This window comes from Coffea arabica, chromosome 10e (assembly GCF_036785885.1).
Source record: "Coffea arabica cultivar ET-39 chromosome 10e, Coffea Arabica ET-39 HiFi, whole genome shotgun sequence".
Lineage (NCBI taxonomy): Eukaryota > Viridiplantae > Streptophyta > Magnoliopsida > Gentianales > Rubiaceae > Coffea > Coffea arabica.
Genome location: NC_092328.1, coordinates 16,528,418 through 16,549,334, shown reverse-complemented (window position 1 = coordinate 16,549,334; position 20,917 = coordinate 16,528,418). Strand labels below are relative to the sequence as shown.

The window sequence follows — 20,917 nt, the reverse complement described above, 5'->3', positions numbered from 1 at the left end:
AGAAAGTCTTCTTTCCTGCTTTTTCTTTCCTGCTTCTCTGCTGTCAGTAGATACTTCCTCCGACCTTAGTGCTATCTTCTCCTTCTCCTTCAACCAATTTGCTTCCTCGTCAACCACTCTTCGTCCATTGTCATCTTCTGTTTTTACAAATATACCCATCACAGAAGCCTAACAATAGATCATTACTTTGAATGTATACGATATTGAAATCTCATTGCTATGAAGTAGTTGATATTTAGGTTTTTTTGTTGATTACATAGCATTTGTTGTGTTTATATTTGAAAAAAATAATTCCTTTGGATTTCTTTGTTTGTCGGATTTAAGATTTAGAATTTAGCAAAGACCATGCTGGAGCCTATTTTTGGGTCTCCTTTAGAGCACTCGTTATTTTATCATTCCTAATTTTTAATTTAAGAATAAAAGAATTAAACAACAAAGGGAATACCAATCCAGTCTAGAGTGGTCCTTCAGGAGCCTGACTAATTGGGGGAAGGGGTGGTGGGTGGGTGGGGGGGATTGTAACAATATTCTGAGTTTTAAGGATCCTTTTTGTTATTTGATTAAACTTTAAGGCCTGATTCATAGATTGGCTGAACCACAGGGTAGGTAAATGTAATTAACCTAATTTTATATTCCTAAATTTAAGGTCCTTTGTATATCATTCGACTCCCAATTTCGAAACTACACATTCGATACTCTTCGTTTCTTTCCAGTATCCATGGCTAAATCTACTAGCAGTAGCAGAAGAAAGCGCCATAGAGAAGAAGAGGAAGAGAAATACGACGACGCTTCATCATCATCACCTCAATCCTCTTCTTCCGAAGAGGATGATGATAATAAGCGAAGCCACAAACGCCGCCGTGGCGACGATAGGGGTCCTAGGAAATCCTCTTCGAGGAAAGACAGAAAATCATCCAGTAGGAGGAAAAGAAAGGAAAAGGAACGGAGAAGTAAGCACAAATCGAAGAAGTATGAGAGGAGAAAGAAGCATAAATATTATTCGGATGAGTCCGAAGTGGCAGAGTCGTTGCCTAGGTCAGATGGGGATGATGATGATTCTGGATTGGAGAATCCGGATGGCGTTGTCAAATGTATTTTGAAGGAATTTCCTGCTGTCTCCAGAGATTTGGAACAGGTATAGCGGTTATCTATTTGTTTACTTATTAGTTCAAGTTTTGTTGAAATTTGTCTATTGAACTGTTGAATATTCGGGCAATTCGTATTGGTTAACGGTATCAATTGTGAGCATCTACTACTTTATGTGCCAAATCTACCCTTTTCATTTTGTTTTGTACAAATGCTGTTTACTATGATTGATCTGTGCTAAAACAATCGCATCTGTTTTGTAAATTTTGTGTTGAACCGCCCCCTCTTAGGAAGTGTTCCATATAATGGCTTACTGGAAAAGTTTTATTTTGTGTTGAAGTGCCACCCTTTTGAGAAATGTTCATGTAATGGGTTAGGATAAAGGTTCTAGTGAATGATACTAAATTTATTGCAAAATACTGTGTTTCCAGCTTCTACACATGATAGATGATGGTCAAGCAGTTGATATAAGGGGATTGTCAGAAAAAACATTGGTGAAGCACCTGAGAAGGCTATTTCTATGTCTGAACCTTAAAGAAACTGGTGATAATATCTTTCTACTGAAATCAGAGGGCCATCCTACATTGGAGGTTCTTAGACCTGTCATTCATGGCTACGGACAGTCTTCAAAGCAGCAGCTTGATCATTGTACATTGGAGAACGAATTGCTCTCGGTATCACCAGATGGCAGAAATGGACCAGATGCCAACATGACTAAATCATCTGAAGATGCCATTGGTCCTAGACGAAGGTACCTCGATATCCTTGCTATATATCTTAACTATCCAACTTTCCTTTTCATTTTTGTGTCACAAATTCTGCAGCATATCCAATTTGCTGCTTTCTTGGTATATTTGAACAAGCATTCGGAAATGGTTACGGTCCTATTTTCTTTGCTTAATCAAATGAATATTTTTTTTGAGTTATGTGATGTTATATGCAGCGTGATGTTAACTTACTATGCTGTATTATTGTTACTTTCAAAACTTTTTTGTTTTGAGTTGTCCTTCAGTTTGGTGTGCCTGCTTTGATATGCATTGAAAAGTTTGAAAAGCATACTCTCTATTATAAGTGCAAAATAAATTTCATCTTTTTGGTACAATTCTAGTTTCTTTAAGTTTCTGAATCCATTGTTTTCAAATTTGTTTGTTCTTTTAGGGTAATTGGCCCTGAAATGCCATCTGCTGAACTACTTGCAGCTGCAGCCAAATTAACTGAAGCAGAAGCTGAGTTGAGGTATTGCTGAATTTTATAATTTTAAGAGTTAATGGCTGCATTTGTATTCTGTAGAAGGATTTTCCTTGTGGAAGTCAAGCTTTTAGGCATTTTTTGCCATCTTACGGTGAACTTCTGAAGCTACTAACATTGCTAACTTATTTATGTTTATTGATGGTTGAAATTAGAGAGGCTGAGTTAGTGGACGATTCTGAATTGTTTATAGGGCCTCCTCCCCCCGCTTTTGTTTCTGAAGTTGAATCATCAAATGAAGCAGAACGATTTGAAGAGGTACCTTTTTGTATATATTTCACTCCATATACCTTTTTTTATATATTTCACTCCATGTACATATTTATTTGTCACCATTGACAGATTTTAATTCTTCCCCTTGTTTCATCATCCCATAGTCTCTTTATTTTGTACTTTTTCTTATGGCAGTTTTTGTTTGGTTTGTATGCTTCTGTTTTAGGGCATTCTAAAGACCTTTTGCTAGTTCCATCACAAGGATACAAATTCTTCACGCTTGTGCTGTTTTTTTAGGTTTCTTATGCATGTTGCTCTTATTATTATACCATGCAATAAACATTACCTCATGTCATGAGTTTTTTTGTAACATTGCTATGTTACGTTGATTCGATAAGTTTTTATGACCCATGATCAAATTGAGTATGTCAAACTTGTTGACCACTACACATATCTATTTTTGTAGGTTGAGTATAGAGCTTTTTAGCACTTGTCACAGTATATTTTACCAACAGAAAAGGGTTCTGTTATCAACAACTTGAATTATAGTCTCTTAACTGCACAGGGTGTAAAAAATGCATGGTAGAATATATGTAGAGATTGACAGCTGCTGATTGAAAATGTACATATGGGTCTATCTTTAGTCCATCTTGTGGAAGCTTTGCAAATGATGATTTCCTTTGGTTTCCCCTTTATGGTGTCTGTTTTGGCTAAGAACAGTGTACCTGCACATTGCATTTTTCGGGACCTTGAAAATAATACTAATATGCAAGTATTCTAAGCACATTATAAAGCTTGATGAGCTTCTAAAGATATTTAGTGCAGTCTCTCTCTCTGTCTCTCTCTTCCTCCCTCCATCTCTCTCTCTCTCTCTCTCCCCCTCCCTGTCTCCCTTTCTCTCTCTGCATTCATTATTGGTATGACTTTTTTGAATGCGAAAAGAGTCAAAAATTTATTGTCATGTGGATAGTGCAGCTCTTTTATGCTTTAGCTGCTGCATATTGCATGTAACAAAGATATAGGTTTAATATAGTAGAAATGTATGTTTGCAGGAATTTTATCTTTGTCGTGGCCAGTCTCCATAAAAAGGTGATACATATTTACAGTGAGGGTGTTGAGGGCATAATGCATTTGCTTACATCCTGTCATTGAATCAGGGATGCTATCTCTTCATTTCAATTGTTATTTCCATTTGCCAGATTACAAGAATTATGGGAGTTGAGGTGGATAGTCCATATGATATTCTGGGAGTGAACAAGAATATGTCAGCCGAAAACATGAAGAAAAGGTACCTTCTTGTCTGTATTTTTAAAATTTACCTTTAAATGTGTTGTTTGGATCTATTGGAATGCGACTGTTCAATTTTCTGTGAATGATATAATCGTTAAGAAGCAGCATTGAAAATTTTGGTAGGCTGACAGTCATTTTAGATGCATTGGCAGAAAAACTGAGGAATAGAGTTCAACAAGACATGAATAGAAAAGTAAAGAGAAATCACAAGAATTTAAGATTGATAATGAGAATGAGTCAGGAACTCTAGGAATCTCTTCTAGGAAACTTTAGGCATTGCTGCATGATTTTATTATGCAATCCTCAGGAAAGACATGAAGTCTGCAAGAATACTTTTGGTGTAAAAAAATTGTCTTAATCCATGAACTACAACATTTTTGGACTCAACCAGTCTATTTGTGAGACTATATACCATGATATCTACTGTTGGTTCTGTTTCTAAATGCAAAAGAATTGCTGGTCATGTGCTGTAGATTGGTTATGTGACTGTTGCTATAGTTTAATTTCAGGACTTGGGTTAAATTTCCTTTTCTAGTTTGGTGCTTGATCGTCTTGTTAGTAGTTTCCTTGGTTTAGTTACTTGCAAATAGAATTCCAATCTGTTAGGCAAAAAAAAAAGTTCTTGCTTACAAGGGAATGACTCGACCAGCAGGCATATAAAGTTTGTCTTAGGCATGAACTCCCCTCCCCTCCCCCCTTCTCCCTGCTTTTTTTTTCCCTTAAGAAACCTATAACTTTGACTCGATTGAAGTTTTTTTATTTGTTTTGTGCTTCCGCCTCATCAAGACAACAACTTTCATGATGTGGAGATAGTTATCCTTGTTGAACTTATCCTTTTATGCAGAAAATATGGTATTGCGAGGCAGTATAATTATGCCTCTTGTATAGATCTTGGTATGGGAGGTTCTCGACTTTTTTTTTTCTTTTTTTTTTTTTGTTTTGTGGGGCAGGGAGGGTTGGAGGGGTTGCGGGGTGGGGTCTTGGTTTGCATTTCTGCAAATGCATACTGGATTGTCCACTGCTAGATGTCTGAGATTGACAAATTTGATTGTTTTGACTTGTTTTATATGTCAACTGGTCTTCTTTTTTCTCCTTGTAGGTACTGGAAATTGTCCCTCATGGTACATCCGGACAAATGCTCTCATCCACAGGCCCACCAAGCATTTGTGAAGTTGAACAAGGCTTTTAAAGACTTGCAGGATCCAGATAAAGTGAGTGTTGTACAATAGTAGTGTTTCAAGAGAATTTTATTCTATTACTTACTTTTTGTTACATTCTACACGATCTCTGTCTTTTCCTCTCACTCTTGCTCTCCATGGCGTTCTGCTTCAGCTATGTGATGATTTTTCAGTGATATGGTTTTGATGGAGCATTTGGCCCAAAGTTTTCGTTGAAGGAAAAATAAGGGGAACTATTACGAAACTTAACTTTTTTTTCTTGCACCTTGTAACACTCTTTTACTTGCTAGAAGTTTTGATTTTTTCAGTCTGTTATTTTGTTGAATACATCTAACTAAGCGCCATTGCCAATGAGTGAAAATTTCATTGACAGTAATAGGGATGAGATAGCTGATAAACGTCACTGGTTGCTTCTACTGTGTTTCATAAGTTGTGCGAATTACTTTTGAGAAGAACCTTGCGTGTATACATATCTTTTTATCTGATGTAGTTTCGGGACTTTGTATTTTCTACTGCATGTAACTTTACGTGAAGAAGATTTGATATTGTCTTTTGTTTCCACTTCTTCATCTTTTTTATAGCGAAAAGCATTGGATGAGAAAATAAAGCTCAAAGAGGAACAAGAGGAATTCAAGGTATATTTTTTGCAGTGATCTTGGCAATCTCAATGTACCTTCTCTTTTCCAATCGTATTATTGATAGAAAGGTTATTATCAATACAGGCGGAATTGAAAGCAATGAAAGAAGCTGCACACTGGAGACGTTTGCAAGGTAAGTGTTTTTTAATTTTTTTGTTTTTTGGGGAATATTGTGATCACTGTTCTTTTTGGTTGCATAAGAAAATGTGCTGTCTGCCTCTCTCTCTCTCTGACATGCATATTTGGTCGCCTCACACTTGTGGTGCCTTTACTATTACAACAAGAAAAGATGATAATTTCAATCCATTCCAGAATTTGAATATATTGGGTTTATGTCCAGAACTACATATTTCATCAGGGCTAGAGAACCAATGTGCTTTGCTTTGTCTGACTGAAGGATCACTGGCTCAAAGGATGATTAAATGCAACAAATAACACTTTTTTCTTTTACAATTAAAGAACTCCAAATTGGATCCCAAACTTTTGTTTGGGCCACCATATTCCTGCCTAATGGAGGGACAGTTGGGGAGTGATAATGCTTTAGAAAAATCATTTAAGAATAATTGGACTAGTGAGACATTACTGATTCTGAATTTCCTTGCACTCAAGATTAATTGAGGCTGCGCTACGTTTCGTTGACTCTTGTTTTTCGAGTACTAGTAGTTGATACTTTATATTGTCTAAAATCAAGTTATGGTACAAAAGGATGGAGCTTGCTACTAAGGCTATCTATGCCCTGTCTCATCTTGCATGATGCTAAGATGTGTGACTAAAAGCTGAAGACTAAAGCTTATTTATGGCTGAGCTATCTTTGCACAGACATTTTTTCCATATAATTGCAGTTGAATTTTGTTCTACATACACTTTCACATGGTCTATTTGCCGCCATGTAGCCTCTTTATAGTATGGCTTTCCATCTTTCAGAAGCATAAAATGTTCGAGAGAAAGCTGAAGACTCAGGACATGTGGTGGATCGATTTTATTGTACATTTTTCACCCTAGTATTTCCTGCTGTATGTCTTCTGTATGCAATTATGTTATGGTCGTGAAATGGAAATGCACCCTAAAAGGGCCTTTTTACACTGTGACTCATCTTTCACAAGGCTAAAATGTTTTACCATTAGCTGAAGACTGATACAAGAGTATTTTCTCTTCTTTTATGCTTCAGATGTGCAATTATTATGTCGCAGTTACTTCTAGTTGTTTGGTTTTCACTGTGTTGACCAAATTTGAGAATGATTGTTGATTATTTTGTTGAAAATCTAGTTACTCAGTGTGGATATTTGTTTGGTTACTGTCTTGCTTGTCTCATCGTTAAGCTGTTGATGGGATGGAGAGTTGGATTAAAGCCTTTCACAGTATATTTTGAAGGAAATTAGTTTGTAATACTAGCCTGCTTCTTGTTGCTGAAAGGAGGCACACTGGGCTGATTTTGTGCATGAAAACTTCATGTATCCAAGAAACAAGATATTTTGTTTATCATTGCACTGTGAATTCTTAGAGCACTTAAACTGCAGGTATATCAATGGAGGGTGATGATATACTTTTAGCTGACATGGAGGCTAAGGTGGAACCTAAAAGAGATGAATGGATGACAACCCTACCTCCTGAAAGAAAAGTAAGAACCTTTTTCTTCCCTCTTTATATTATTAGCATCATTCCGGTTGAATATGTTCTCACTTTGAATTTATGAAAAGGTGGAGAAGATAAGAATCACGAATAATGCTGTACCTGCTTAATAAATAGACGCCTTATAATAGAGAAATCACTAAGCAGGCCAAAGACAGCTTCTGATGCATGTTGAAGTCCTCATATTGGAAATAGAGCTCAAACCAGTTTCAGTTTAATAGAACAATAGATGACTTAGGCTTTTACACTGAAAGGGCTAATGCCGGTAGTGGACTAGTGCTCTGGCACTGGTTTTATGCTTATTTGTCTAGTTATTTTCCATGACTGACTTGACCTGAATTCTGGTAAATGGAATGCAGGCTGTGGAGTACAAATGTGATTTAGGATGAGAATGTTGATTGCTATTTGGTGGATATAAAATTGTAATTTGTTAAAAAAAGGTATACCTTGGTGTAATTACATATGAACTTGCTACTTGAGATAATTGTTTTTTTGAAAAAAATATACCATAGACTGATTTAAGTAGTAATCAAAATGTTACCCCTACTCTGCCTCTAAATAAGTCAACGTGACCATGGCATGGGGTTTCTATGGGTGGCATTATATTTTTATGCTGGTAATTTGAAATGGCTTTTGGCCATGATGGTCTGGGCTTTTAAAGGATACCTTATCAATGATCCAAGTATACATCATTGAAGTTTGTTACCATATGTAATACCCGTAGAATTGACAGCTGTTGATCGTTGTTTGGTGCTTCCTTAAACATTATATTCTAGCTTGGAACTTGACCCTTATCTTTGATCATTCTTAGTGTGGGTTGTTGCGCTTAAAATCTGCTGTTTGTTTGTCTTTCTCAGCCTGGGATGACCATGCAATCAACAAAATTCAGCAGAAGCTCCAAGGAGGGGCGTGGGGATACTAGTGTCTGGACTGACACACCATCAGACCAAGCCCAGAAAGCAAAAATGAAGTATGTATGAATTCTGATGAAAATGATGCTCTTGGACTTGGAGGTCTTGGACGTTTGGTACTAATGCTCTTTTGCAATTGCAGTTATTTAGAAGCCTATAATGAGGCTTCAGCACTTGCTTCAAATGAGCAAGAAAGAAAACGTTCCAATTCAGATGCACATTTGGTAGATGAATACAACAAATCAAAGAGGTCAAAGTCACTAGTAGACAAGCACCAAGAGCTAGCTCAAAATCGATCAAAGAAAAAATCCAAGCAGGAACCAGTTAAAGAAGAATGGGAGGGAAAGCATCCATGGAGACCATGGGATCGTGAGAAGGATTTGACAGCGGGACGGCAAAGTGTGAAATTGGATGCTGAAAACATGGCTCAGGGTTTGTCTTCTAGGTTTTCCTCGGGATCATTTCAAAGAAACTTCCTGTAGAGCATTGAATCAAGAATCTAATTTAAGCTGCCAGAGGTCCTGTATCAGATTGACGTAATATATCTTTAAAGATGTGGTTTTTGCGGTCAGTTCCTGTCTTCCTATCTTCTGTTTATTTGCTTGTTGTGTCTAATTTCAAACCATGGTCAAGAGGTAGTAGTCTCTAGTGATGTCCAATAGCTTAGCTGCATTTTTTTTCCTGCTTCTTTACATCCAAATGAACTTATTCTTTTTTAATTTTAGGCCATCAAACATTCAATATTCTTTTATTTGCTTGAGATTTGGAAATTTTGGGAGTTTCTGTGCTTTTTGGTTGAAGTTTCCAATAAAATATGAGAAGATACTAGTATGCATCATCATCCATGGAGGGCTTTCTGTCCGAATAGGATTCTCCCATTATCTCGGCAACTGGTGGAGACTTTCTTTTTCGACATATTAATGACGGAGATTTAAGTGGGATATTTTAACAAAACCAGCAGTGAAGAGCAATGCTGTCTCTGGGTTGATGGAATGTTGCTAAGACTTTTCAAAATAAACTGGGACTCAATGGTATTGAGAGCAAGGAATGCCCTAAACGCGGAGAATAGCGAGTTATGCAAGGCTTTGTCCCCTCAGTCATATCCTTAGCATAGAATTGTTGGCTTGGATAAAGTGGAGTATATTCGGTCCCGTGAGTTCCTTGTCATTTTGTCCAGCAAAGTTGCGGTTTATAACAGATGGAATTACTACCATCCTGTTAACTGTTTAGAGTTTTCAAGGGTAGCTTGATCATAATATTTTTTTTCTGATGGAATTATTGCTAGGTACACATAAAATGAGTGGAGGATTCAAATCTAGAATTATTGGAAAATTTTCAGTGTCAAATGGTATTCATTTTTGCTCTCTATGTACGCATTTTTCTGGTAGCTCCCATTTTTGGATACTATAAGGAGTAAAAATGGTATTATCCGGCATGTGCTAGACAAGCAATTGGATAAAATTTTTTGAAATTCTTTTAAGATATATTTCAGGTGATATATTTTTAGAAATATAAGATTAATTAGGAAATGTAAATAAATATAAGGGAGGGTAGGCAAGATTAAATAGAAAAAATATATAAATGCAAAAAAGAATAATAATTGTTAGAGTGTGTGTGTGTGTATATATATATATATATATATAGTAGGTTAGGTGAATATTAGGTGTGTTAATAGGTGTCCACCCATTGGAAAAATTCATCTCCCGATTTGGTTCTGTTCAATCCAGCTAAATTTCCATATATGTGTTTTTTTTGTTTGCAAATAAACTAAAAATTTTATTTAAGAATAAAGCATGAAGAGTACACAAAGCAGTCCACTGTACATAGCCTTCCGACTACATATAACTAATACCATACTACTAATCACACTAGCTAAGAGAAAAAAATTTCAGGAGCAAAATTTCACTCTAAACAAAATTTCCAATTTGTTTGGTTCTATCAACTTTTCTCCACCTAGCAACAATGCTTTAGATATTCTACACAACGGATTGAATTAACAATTCAATAGTTGCCATTTTGCCAAAAAAAAAAAAAAAACTCCTTCTTTTCCTTTCACTCCACAACGTATAAATTTTTATTATAAAAGCACGTTGGCGCACTATGTTAATTAAAGTGTCTTGCTGAATATATTGAATCTGCCATTGAAGTTCATTAGACCGCCCATATACTCTCCTATACAAAAAAAAGACAACTACTGTATTCTCCCCCAAACATAAGTAGTATAATCACAAGTGAAAGAGATGCCCCATTGATTCATTTGCTCTTGAACACAATGCACACCATCCATCCACTACTATTCCCCATTTCATTAATTTGTCCTTTGTTGCTAATCTATTTTTACATACCAACTACACTATCAATGCATGCATGAGAATGTATCCTTTGAGCCTCACTAACTTGAACCATGGAACCTCTAAATGCTTTGTTTTTAAAAGTTCAACAGCAGAAAATTTAGTAAAAAGAGTCATGTACATGAGGTAAAGGTAGACAAGTGACAGAGAGAGAATATGTCAACCCTCAACCTTCTGAGACCTCCTCCTTCCTTGAGGCCAGATCCAATCACCGTCACTCATGATGCTAGCTAATCTTGCATTCATAGTATTACCAAATTATTGAAGAATATCAATTCCATAGTAATCAATTAAAGGGCTATGTGGATGTCACACTTTTTTTTTGTTTTTAAAGTGTAAGTAGGAAGGCTCAAATTCAAGATCTTTCTCTTATATTTCATTTCTTGAACCACCCAGTTCATTCCTGCCCCATGTGGATGCCACTTACCAAATCATAAATGGATAGTTTGATCATTATCAAACACAGCCTAAATGTGTTGCTAAGCATCTCCTATCAATTAAAGCAATTTCCTCCAAAACCAAGAGGAATTAGGAGGGATGAACACATGCCAAAAGGATTTACCATATAGTATGTTACTGCATGGCATTAAAAGTTCATTTAATCATGTTAAGTTTACTGTGTTTTATAGATCAATTTTTCTTGAAGTGGTTTTTAGATATAAACCGGCGTCTCAATCTCGAATCTTCAAATCAAATGCAACCATAAGAAGTTGCTATATTGTTTCAAAATTATATCAGAAATAATAGGTTCGTGTTCTTGAAATGGAGCAATCATATGGATCCGTTACTTTTCCACCTTATGATAGTTGCTTGAATCATTCCTCTTCCAATGCAAGCAATAACCGAAACCCTATTTCAACAAGTGGGAAAAAAAAATAAGAATCTTATAAACAAGCAATAATGATAGAAAAAGTGCAGAAATCTTCCCCCAAATGGAAGGCAATTCAAACGTGGTTGAGAGTTTAATCTACACTTTCATCTGTCGTCATTACCCAGAAACGGCTCGTCCTTTTTTTTTGTTTTAATATTTTAGAATCCTCATTTTTAAATTCCCATTCGACATTGGTATTCAACTATCAATGAAAAAGAGATTTGATGAGATTTTGGTCAGATGACTAAAATTGAGATCTCAGAATTTAGAGATATTGGATACTAATTTCCCTTTTTCCTTCGTGCTTCTTAAATCTCACCCTTCCTCTACTAGAAAAAAATTCTAAAAAAAAAAAAATGAGAGCACCAGCTTAATTAGCCAGTTGAGTTGGTAATGGAGTAGCATGTCCTGTATCCTTGGAAATCGAAGCTGTACGCATCTCAATACTGCTATGATTACAAATTAAATGCATCCAGTTCGAAAAGAGTTGATGGTTCAAAATCTCTATCTAGTTTGAAAATCTTCAAAAAAAAAAAAAGAGAAACTCAAATGAGATTCTGCCTACTAGCTAGCACTCGCTCTTGCACTTGGGTTGAGGAAACTTCTTGGAACTTAAAGGAGTTTGACAAAATTCATGAAATTGAAAGGACACTGACAAGAGCTGATAAAACTTTCCCAGTAATGCCTCCTTGAAATACAGGTGAACAAATTTGTATAGTCTTGTCTTCAAAATCCAACTTAGCTTGTAAGGATACTAGTTAGATGACCATGAAGTTTTTGATTCGACCCTTGAACTCTTTTGTTTGTTTTTTTTAATCTTCCTTTCCCCTTGTAAGGATTAGAATCTCCCCTTAGACCATAGTAAATAAATATATATATATATCCGTACAATTCTAAGAGATTTGAATTTTGTTTAAGAAAACCCTTCAAATTCTGAAATAAAGAACCTAGACATGAGGGAATAGGGACTGCAGTGCATTAAACAAAATTCAACCAGAGGCCATATCAGTGTAAAGGACTATGGCAATCTGATTTAAAATTGACTGTAATGAGTGAAGCGAGTCAAAATCCTTTTCTAAATACATTAAAATTTTTTGGGAATTTCAATATGTCATTTTGTTCCTTGAGAGCATGTAGCTATGCCATGAACTTCCAAATGCAGTAGCAGTACTTTAACAGTTGGATTCTTCTTGCTACTTAAAAATGTAGGCTTCAGTATAAGAGGACTCGAATTCCATTTTACCGGCCTTATGAGTCTACGGTTGGCATTCGTTTACTACGATATAAGAAAAAGTTCAATAATGTCTGGGAGCCGGGGAGGTACTAATAGTTACCGCAATATTGTTGACAACAATCTTCTTGCACAAAATCGTGAAATATTTATTGATAAAAAAGGATACAGAAAATCGTAAAAAATTTGTGTAGTTCTTAAAAGAAAAAAATTAGAACACAACAAAACCATGCACAAATAAAAAACAAAAGAGAAAAAAAAAAAAGAAACTCACTCTCCTTCACTTTGATGTTATTATTATTGTTATCATCATCATCATCATTATTATTTTAATGGCAAAACGTATGCCAACTAAATTTATTAGTTAGAGAAAAGGGACATAGACCTTATCTCCAGAAGGTAAAAACATAAAAACAAAAACAGAAAATGGGAATCACTACGCTTTACAGCAATTAACACAAATGGAAGGGATTTGCAGTCTATCTAGTCTAAATGGCCCCTTAATTCTGCTAGGTAAGTTTAGGGGTTATACATCACTTTGATACTTTTTTTTTTCCTCGCAATCAAGCATTCTTCAAGTGATGGCGTTAAGGAGAAATAGCGTGCCAATTCTATGCTGCCTAGGTACAAGAACCAAAACCTCGAAAGATGACCATTGACCTAAATAAGTTGATTCAATAATGGAACAAGAAGAGACAAATGGAATAATCCGCATATTTAATCATCAAACTATCTCTGTCTGATATATGAGGAAAATGGAAGGAGAGACAACATTTGTTGTGTGTGGAGACATGTTATTATCATACCTTAGTTCAAAAGGCCCTACATTGGCCACCCCTTCTCTAGAAGTTTGTTTAAGTCCTTTTCAAGTTTAGCCATTTATTCTCTCTCTCTCTCTCTTCTTTGATGTTCATGTAATAGAGATAGAGATAGGTATGTGTAACATATGATGAGGATGTTTGAAAATTTCTCATGTTAGTGTGCAAAAAACGCAGCACACAATGCCACCTTCCGCAGTCCCACAAACCGCCCCAAAAATCCCACTTGCTTATTTTGCACTATTACAGGTTTGCTAAAGCAATCCCACCCCCACCTCTCCTACAGTAGGAAAGATTTTCTGTCACTTTTTCTTTTTCTTTTTTTAAGATATAGTCTAGTATTTGTTGGGTCTATCATCCTCGATTTCCCCAATAAACAAGGGTTCATTGATTTCATTTTACAAGCAGGCATATATATATATATATATATATATATATATATTTTTTTTTTTTTTTTTGAAGGTTAATGATGGTATCTTTTGTGATGGGGTTTTTCCTTTACTGATTCTTGGGAAGGAGAGTTCACACTTAACCACACAAGTTTCTTGATTCACTGCAATTCTTTCGGGAATCATATATGTGGATGTTACCCTTCTTATGAAGTTTGATTGTCAGAAACAACTCTACAAAATGTGGCTCTTGTAACATTGCATTTCAGATTTGTTTTAAGAAAAGAAAAACAATACTTTCTCGCCCCTTAAAAAAAACAATACTTTCTCAATAAAGGTATTTATCTTTGAAAAAGGGGTCATTCATAAACGTTTCTGAAAAGTTAATAAAAGAAATTTTTACACTTTATATCCTTCAACTTATGCTCTCTTAACCAAAAAAGATAAAAATCTAAAGAGTTTCATGTGCAAGTTTAATTTTCTAAGTTAGTCTTCTAGTTCATTCAAACTATTGTCGGATACAATCATCAAGTGTCAATATTACAAGAATTAATAGTTTTCTGTACTAGAATTATTGAACTAAAAAACCAATAGAAATAATTCCTACATTCTATACGCCTATTAACTGTTAAAACATAATGCCTAAAAAATGTAAGTCATAATCACGTATTTAATTGTGTACATAAAGTGATGTGGTGCAAGCTGATACATGAAATCATTAGCCGCCTAATTAAGTTTGAGATCGAATAATCAGTGCAAAATCTACTTGATTGCATGAATATAGATAATTTTTTTCTTACAGCCAGTTGTTATATTATTATGGGGTAGTGGAGCTTGGGCAAGGTTGAAGAAGCAAAAGTTCTTCCATGTGTATCATTGTTGACGATGAAAGAGCAAGCCCCACATTCTTGAAGGAGAGATTTAGGTGTACATCATTATGTGGTTCAAACAATTGAATACCTCGGCTTCATCAAGAGGCGAAGCGCAAACCCACCATTTTTACTTTTAGCGCTCAAGAGATTTTATGGTCTAAGCTGTTCAATGTGGAATTAATTAATAACTAAAAAAATTAGCTTCTTTCTTGCAGTGTCAACTATGTTTCTTATGGCTGTTTTCCTTTTCTTTTTGGGTAAAAAACAAAAAAGCCCTATCAAAAAATGACTTAATGAAAATGACTTATTAGAACCTAAAAAAAAAATTTTATACCTAATTTTTATCAAATATATCTATTCTACCCCTTAACCCTCAATTCTCTCTATTTAAAAAATAAAACAAATGAGTTTTTTGAGCTGTCTTTTGCTTAATTATATCAAGGTATTTTGGTCATTTCGTTCATTTCCGTTAAGTTTAACGGATTCTGTCACCTTTACAATTTAGTTCAAAGTATGAGGGGTCGTGTTATATATTTTGAAACCATGGGAGCTTTTCTATATATTAGGTATACCACAGGGGATTTTTTTGTTTTTTACCCTTTCTTTTTTGAAGAGCCATTAAAAAAGTTGAGTTTTGTTAACAGTAGAGTAGTATTTTATTCCTTCTGATTAATATCATAGTGCCTATTTCTCTTTCTGGGACTCTAATAATTAACTTTTCTTTTTTCTACATTTATAAACAGTCAACTTGATATACACTGTTGGATTGTGGTCACAAAATTTTTTCTTTTTTATTTTTTTATTATCACATACTCTATCCATTTTCTACCAAGAAAGAACATATAAGGAACATTTACCTTGTAAAATGGTTTTTCAGTGCCATGTCAAATGTCAATTCAAAGAATTATAAAACAAGTCAGATTTTGTTGATGCCACCAAAAGTTACTCTCTTTTTTATACACCGTCAGTATAAAGAATTTTTTTTTATACAAATAGGTTTAGATTATGCCACATAATATGATTTCAAATTTAAATTTTAAATCATACATATGTGACATACATCCAAGGTTGCTAGTGTAAAAAAAAAATCACTACATTGTCAATATATAAAAATTACGCGGCAAGTTAAATTTTGTTAATGCCACCAAAAGTTACTCTCTTTCTACGTGAGTTATGAATCACTCCTAAACTATTTCCACAATCGAATGCGAAGTGCAGGAAAATTCCTGTGCTCCTTTGCTTCCGCCCTTTCATTTCTGGGCCAAAGAGAAGGTCAACATTTTAGGCATTTTCATGTCGTCAAAGAGTTGAAAACAATAATATGTTTTTGATTGCATCTCTTCACAGTCAAACTCAAACTCAACTAGATAACAGTTTCGATGCCATGTTACATGCTTGACCAAATGAAAGTGAACCAGTACTTTTTTTGTTGACTATATATATATATATATATATATATATATATATATATATAGGTGAACTAACTTCATGCCCTTTTATTATTATTATCATTATTTTTTGGTCTAAAAGGGTTATTATAAGTAGCCAATTCTTGAGGAAACAAGTGGGTTTTTCATTAATTCCAACTTACCCCATTCATTGTATTTGGAATCTTCTGTGCTATTATTAGGTGCCAAATTCAATACCAATTTTACTTATCACGTGAGGATGAAAGAAATTTAAATAAATAATAAATAATAATTTAAATAGATAAGACAGTTGATATAAATATAGAAGTTAAATAAATAAGATGCTTGACATAAATATAAAAGTCGACCGTGTAAAAGATGTTGATGCAAAAAACCTGCAAATGCGTCAGGACGGAGTCCCCATTAGGGGTGTGCAATGCTACAAAGTGATGCCTACAGTAGGATATCAGTGCTATCGGTTAATATACAATATAATACTCGTTATTTTTGTATTTGAATTTGAAATTGGTACGTACTGAACTGGAAAACCCCATACCGATTATTTCGAATGCAACAAGTGCGCTGGTCACCATACATCGACTATATTACCAAATTATCATATTTGATTTACCAAATTCATTTCGAATTTGATTTGTAATTCAGTGTAACTCGATTTGTAATTCTCACCGCCCATGAATAATAAATCCATACTACCTACATTGATATTCTTTAATTTGTACTTTACTTGACTCCAATACCATATGATGTACGGTTAGATGAAAATCTTTGAATGCAAAGTTGAAATTAAATTTAGAACAACTGAGATTTCATGGTATAGTATTAGTGCTCAAAATTCATGAAAATAAAAAGGACAACGTTGGGAGAGTTTCCCGCAAGAGTCCAATCTGGTTCGAATAGGATTAGTCACAGACCGTAAAACACACGCGGATACCTGTGGGTTATATATAAAAAAATAAAATAGTATTAGTTCTCAAGACTGGTACGTTGCCCAATTTTAAAATTTTTTTAGTCCTTCAATGAATTTATTCTTTCCTTGCAGGTATTATACTTAAATGGTGGTTCATCCATTTTAAAACCAATAAGGAACTTTAACAGCTACTTAACAAAGGATTAGGAGAAATGGTACAAATGGTGATTAAAATATTTTAGGATTAAATGCACAAAATCCTCCTGAATTATTCATGGAATTAGAGTTTACCTCGTAAACTTCTTTTATAGGCACTTTGCAACTCCCATAATGATGTGTTTGGAGAAGACAATTCTTGCTATATTAATTATTTTTCCTTTTCTTTTTTCAGTTCTTCCCTCTTCTTTTTCCTTTTATTTTCTTCTTTTTCCCCTTCTCTCATGCCACTGGCCAATTCTTTTTCTCTGATACTAAAATAGTTGTACTGAACATTTTAATTTTCCTTAACTCATATTTTTATAATTTGTTTGTTAGTTAAATTCATCGTAATAATTCATCATAAACTCTATATCATTACAAAATTCGTGTAACTTACAATGTAAAGCATATCAACCTAATAATTTAAGAATTTAAATACATATAAACTAATTAGATTAAACAATTGCTCAACTCTTCACATAATATAGATCACATAGGAAAGAAAAGTTAACAAGTTACTTATAGTAAAATATATAAAAAAAAACCAACAACATCAGTATAAATTTTTGTTATTTATTACTATTGATAATTAGTCAAGTGATAGCTCTACTTTGCCATCGATTTCTTAGATCAAATACGCTTCAGAATGTAAAATATATAGATCTTGTTGTGATATAGAGTTTCTTATGATCTGGAAAACTAACAAATAAACAAGCTGCCAATGCTCTAAATTACAAATATAGCATGGCAGATAAAGAAAGTAAAAAGAAAATAAAAAGGAAGAAACCAAAAGAACATGATAGGGAAAAAAGGAAAAAATAATTAAGATAGAAGGACTAGTTTTCCCCCATAATAATAATTTTTTTCAAATAACAAATCTTGTATACGGGGGATGGATGTCAGCCCAAATTTATTAATGAAATTAAAAAAAAAAATACAGATGGAAGGGGACATGAACCTTACCTCCAAAATTACATGACTATTTGGAATGAAAGAAAATTAAACAAAAAAAGACAATGTTCTCAAAATTAGTGTCTTCTAACAAAGTATTGACCTATCTGATCGAGCTTCAAATCTCCTCTTACAAGGCTAGGCAGTGTAGAAAATTAATCATAAATTTTATCAAATGGATATAAAACACCTATGTTGGAAAGATGATCTGTTGACTTATTAGTTTCACGTAACAATGAGACACTTTAACAATAGAGTCGCGGAAGTGTAGCAATGCATCAATATCCTTCTGAATCATCCAAGGACATCGATAACTGGCCTTCCAATATCTGTATTGAGACCTTGGAATCTGACTCAATATCTATATTAAGACCTAGTTTTGCCCCATAATATGCAGGGGGGAAATTTGCCCATAAAAAAGGTTAGGGGAGATAAATTGCAACTTAGTGTATAGTTGATGAGGGTTTAATGTATTTCATCCGATATTTTAAAGTTCTTTATTCTAGAGTTCCTTATTCTAGTTGTTAAATTTTTCTTTAGTCAAAAAGGTCACTCAATTAATAAAAATGTATATTTTCGTCACTCTAAACTTATGAAAATGTAAATTTTTGTCACTCAACTAATGTGAACACATATTATTTTGTTAAAAAACGCCCCCTTCAATTAGGTAAATAACCATTTATACTAAAAAAGAGTTCAATGACTACAACAAGAAATTTTAAAAAAATTTAGTAACCATATATCCGGTTAACTCAAGTACCAATAACTATGAAACTTTATACAAGTGCCAATACTTATTTTCCGTTGTACATAAAAGAACTCCAAAAATTTCACCAAAAGTAAACTAGTCATCTTAAATTTTCTGCATGCTGATTATGTACATAATAGTCCGCTAATATATGTGCTACCTAAATTGGTTTAATTAGTCAATTCGCAGATTTATGAAGAACATTGTCAACAGATATACAGTTATGAAGAAAGTTATTAGCGAAACGGTGCAAAATTTAGCCCACAAATGCTATTGTTGTTTACTAATATCAGCTTAAAGGGCACCATTGCTAATTGTATCGTGATTTGGGAAAAGTAAAGCCTCTTTGACCTTCAACTTTCACTGGTGATAATCGCTGTTGTTCATTGCTCAATGAATACCTATAAAGCATGCATGCCAACGCCATGCGTAAGACAAATTGACTGCATTTGTAGAATATTTTCAATTTGACATCATCTAACAGTCAGTTTATGACTCCAAGAAAGCATATTCGCAACCAACTTTGCCACGCTTTCCCATCCTAGGGAAAAGAAAATTTTCAAAGATGTAGGACTTGCTCATCTTTAATGATTTTTTTTTTTATTTGAAGAAGATGATCAGTAGTGATTCACCGGTTATCTCTTTAATGACTTGAATCTGTGACCTACTTATCTTAGGTTGTTTACACATGTTTAAATAAACATACAAGAGGGGATGCAAAATCACATTTATAACAATTATCAATTTTACTGTGAAGGTATTCTCTCCCTTTTTTCTTTTTCTTTTTCCTTAAGTGGATTAGCAGTGAAATAATATGAAGAATGTGAGTTATGTAACGTTCATTAACTAGGTTTATTTTTCTTTTAGTGACAATATAAAAATTTCTTTACATATTGTAGTTCTTTTTTGGAGAAAATAAATCTAGTAGTTTAGATGCAAAGAATATGCCATATGCATATGGACTAAGAGTTGAACTTATATGCACTAAAAGTGTATATATTATTATGTTTAGATGTGTAGTAAATATGTAAAATTTGAAATTCAAATTCAAATTCAAATCAGTTGATATGCATCAAACAGTAATAAAACATATACATTGTCAAAATATAAAAAATTAATTCTACAAACAAATTAAATTTATATGAATTGACATTGTATACACTGTCACTTTTTTTGAAAATAATTTCTTCTACTAGAGGTGTAAGAAAAAGTAACCATATACAGCAAAGGTAATTATGATTAACTCACAACCTTTATTTTAAGTGTTAGTCTACTAGTGGATATACGAAAGCGCTTGTCATGTCTATCTCTATTGCTTTCTTTTCTATAGAACAAGAACTTGGGTTGCATGGAATATTTTCGTGCAATTCACACTTCCAAGTGATCATAGGGACATTAGAAGCATTATTTTCAAAAAGATTATTGTAGTAAATTAACCACGAAACTGAATAAACAAGTAGAAGCTTTCTACAGGAGGGCCTAGAAGTTGAATTTTCAATATGAAAACTAAAGACATTGAATATTTAATTGGCACTTTACACAGGAATGCCTAGAACTTGCAATCTTCCATACAAAGTAAGATTCCAGTTGTCTTGCTCCTGTTTCAAGCACAGGATCCAATGCAAGTTTTTTTAACACGCATGAAAGCCACACTCCGAACAAACACACACAATCACACACTTCAGTTTTGTGTGTTAAAACATGGGTCATTGTGTTGTACTTAGGCACTTGATCAGGCTGAACTCTTTATTTGTTAAATATTTGTTTTTTGTTAGTGGGTACCTAATGAAATCTCTGTTTTGGAATATATAATATTTAACCTTTTTCAGGTGGAATGATTATTCAATCTAATAAATCTTACTTTATGATTATAAAACAATTAGTTGAAGACTCACTAATTTGTGGTCTTCAATATAGGATTAGTAGTTTGTTGACAAAGAAATAAGAACGCTTAACGA

The 20,917-nt window shown here is 33.9% G+C and overlaps 1 protein-coding gene across 1 annotated transcript; it reads left to right on the top strand.

The window, feature by feature from the left end:
- The first annotated feature begins 649 nt into the window (after positions 1 to 649).
- LOC113713023 (uncharacterized) lies at positions 650 to 8,764 on the top strand. Its single transcript, XM_072067389.1, has 11 exons — positions 650 to 1,135; positions 1,518 to 1,837; positions 2,245 to 2,322; positions 2,490 to 2,592; positions 3,747 to 3,839; positions 4,941 to 5,048; positions 5,597 to 5,650; positions 5,738 to 5,786; positions 7,171 to 7,271; positions 8,140 to 8,252; positions 8,336 to 8,764. The coding sequence occupies exons 1-11, from the start codon at positions 719 to 721 to the stop codon at positions 8,673 to 8,675; spliced, it is 1,776 nt and encodes a 591-aa protein (XP_071923490.1). The 5' UTR covers positions 650 to 718; the 3' UTR covers positions 8,676 to 8,764.
- The last annotated feature ends 12,153 nt before the right edge of the window (positions 8,765 to 20,917 follow it).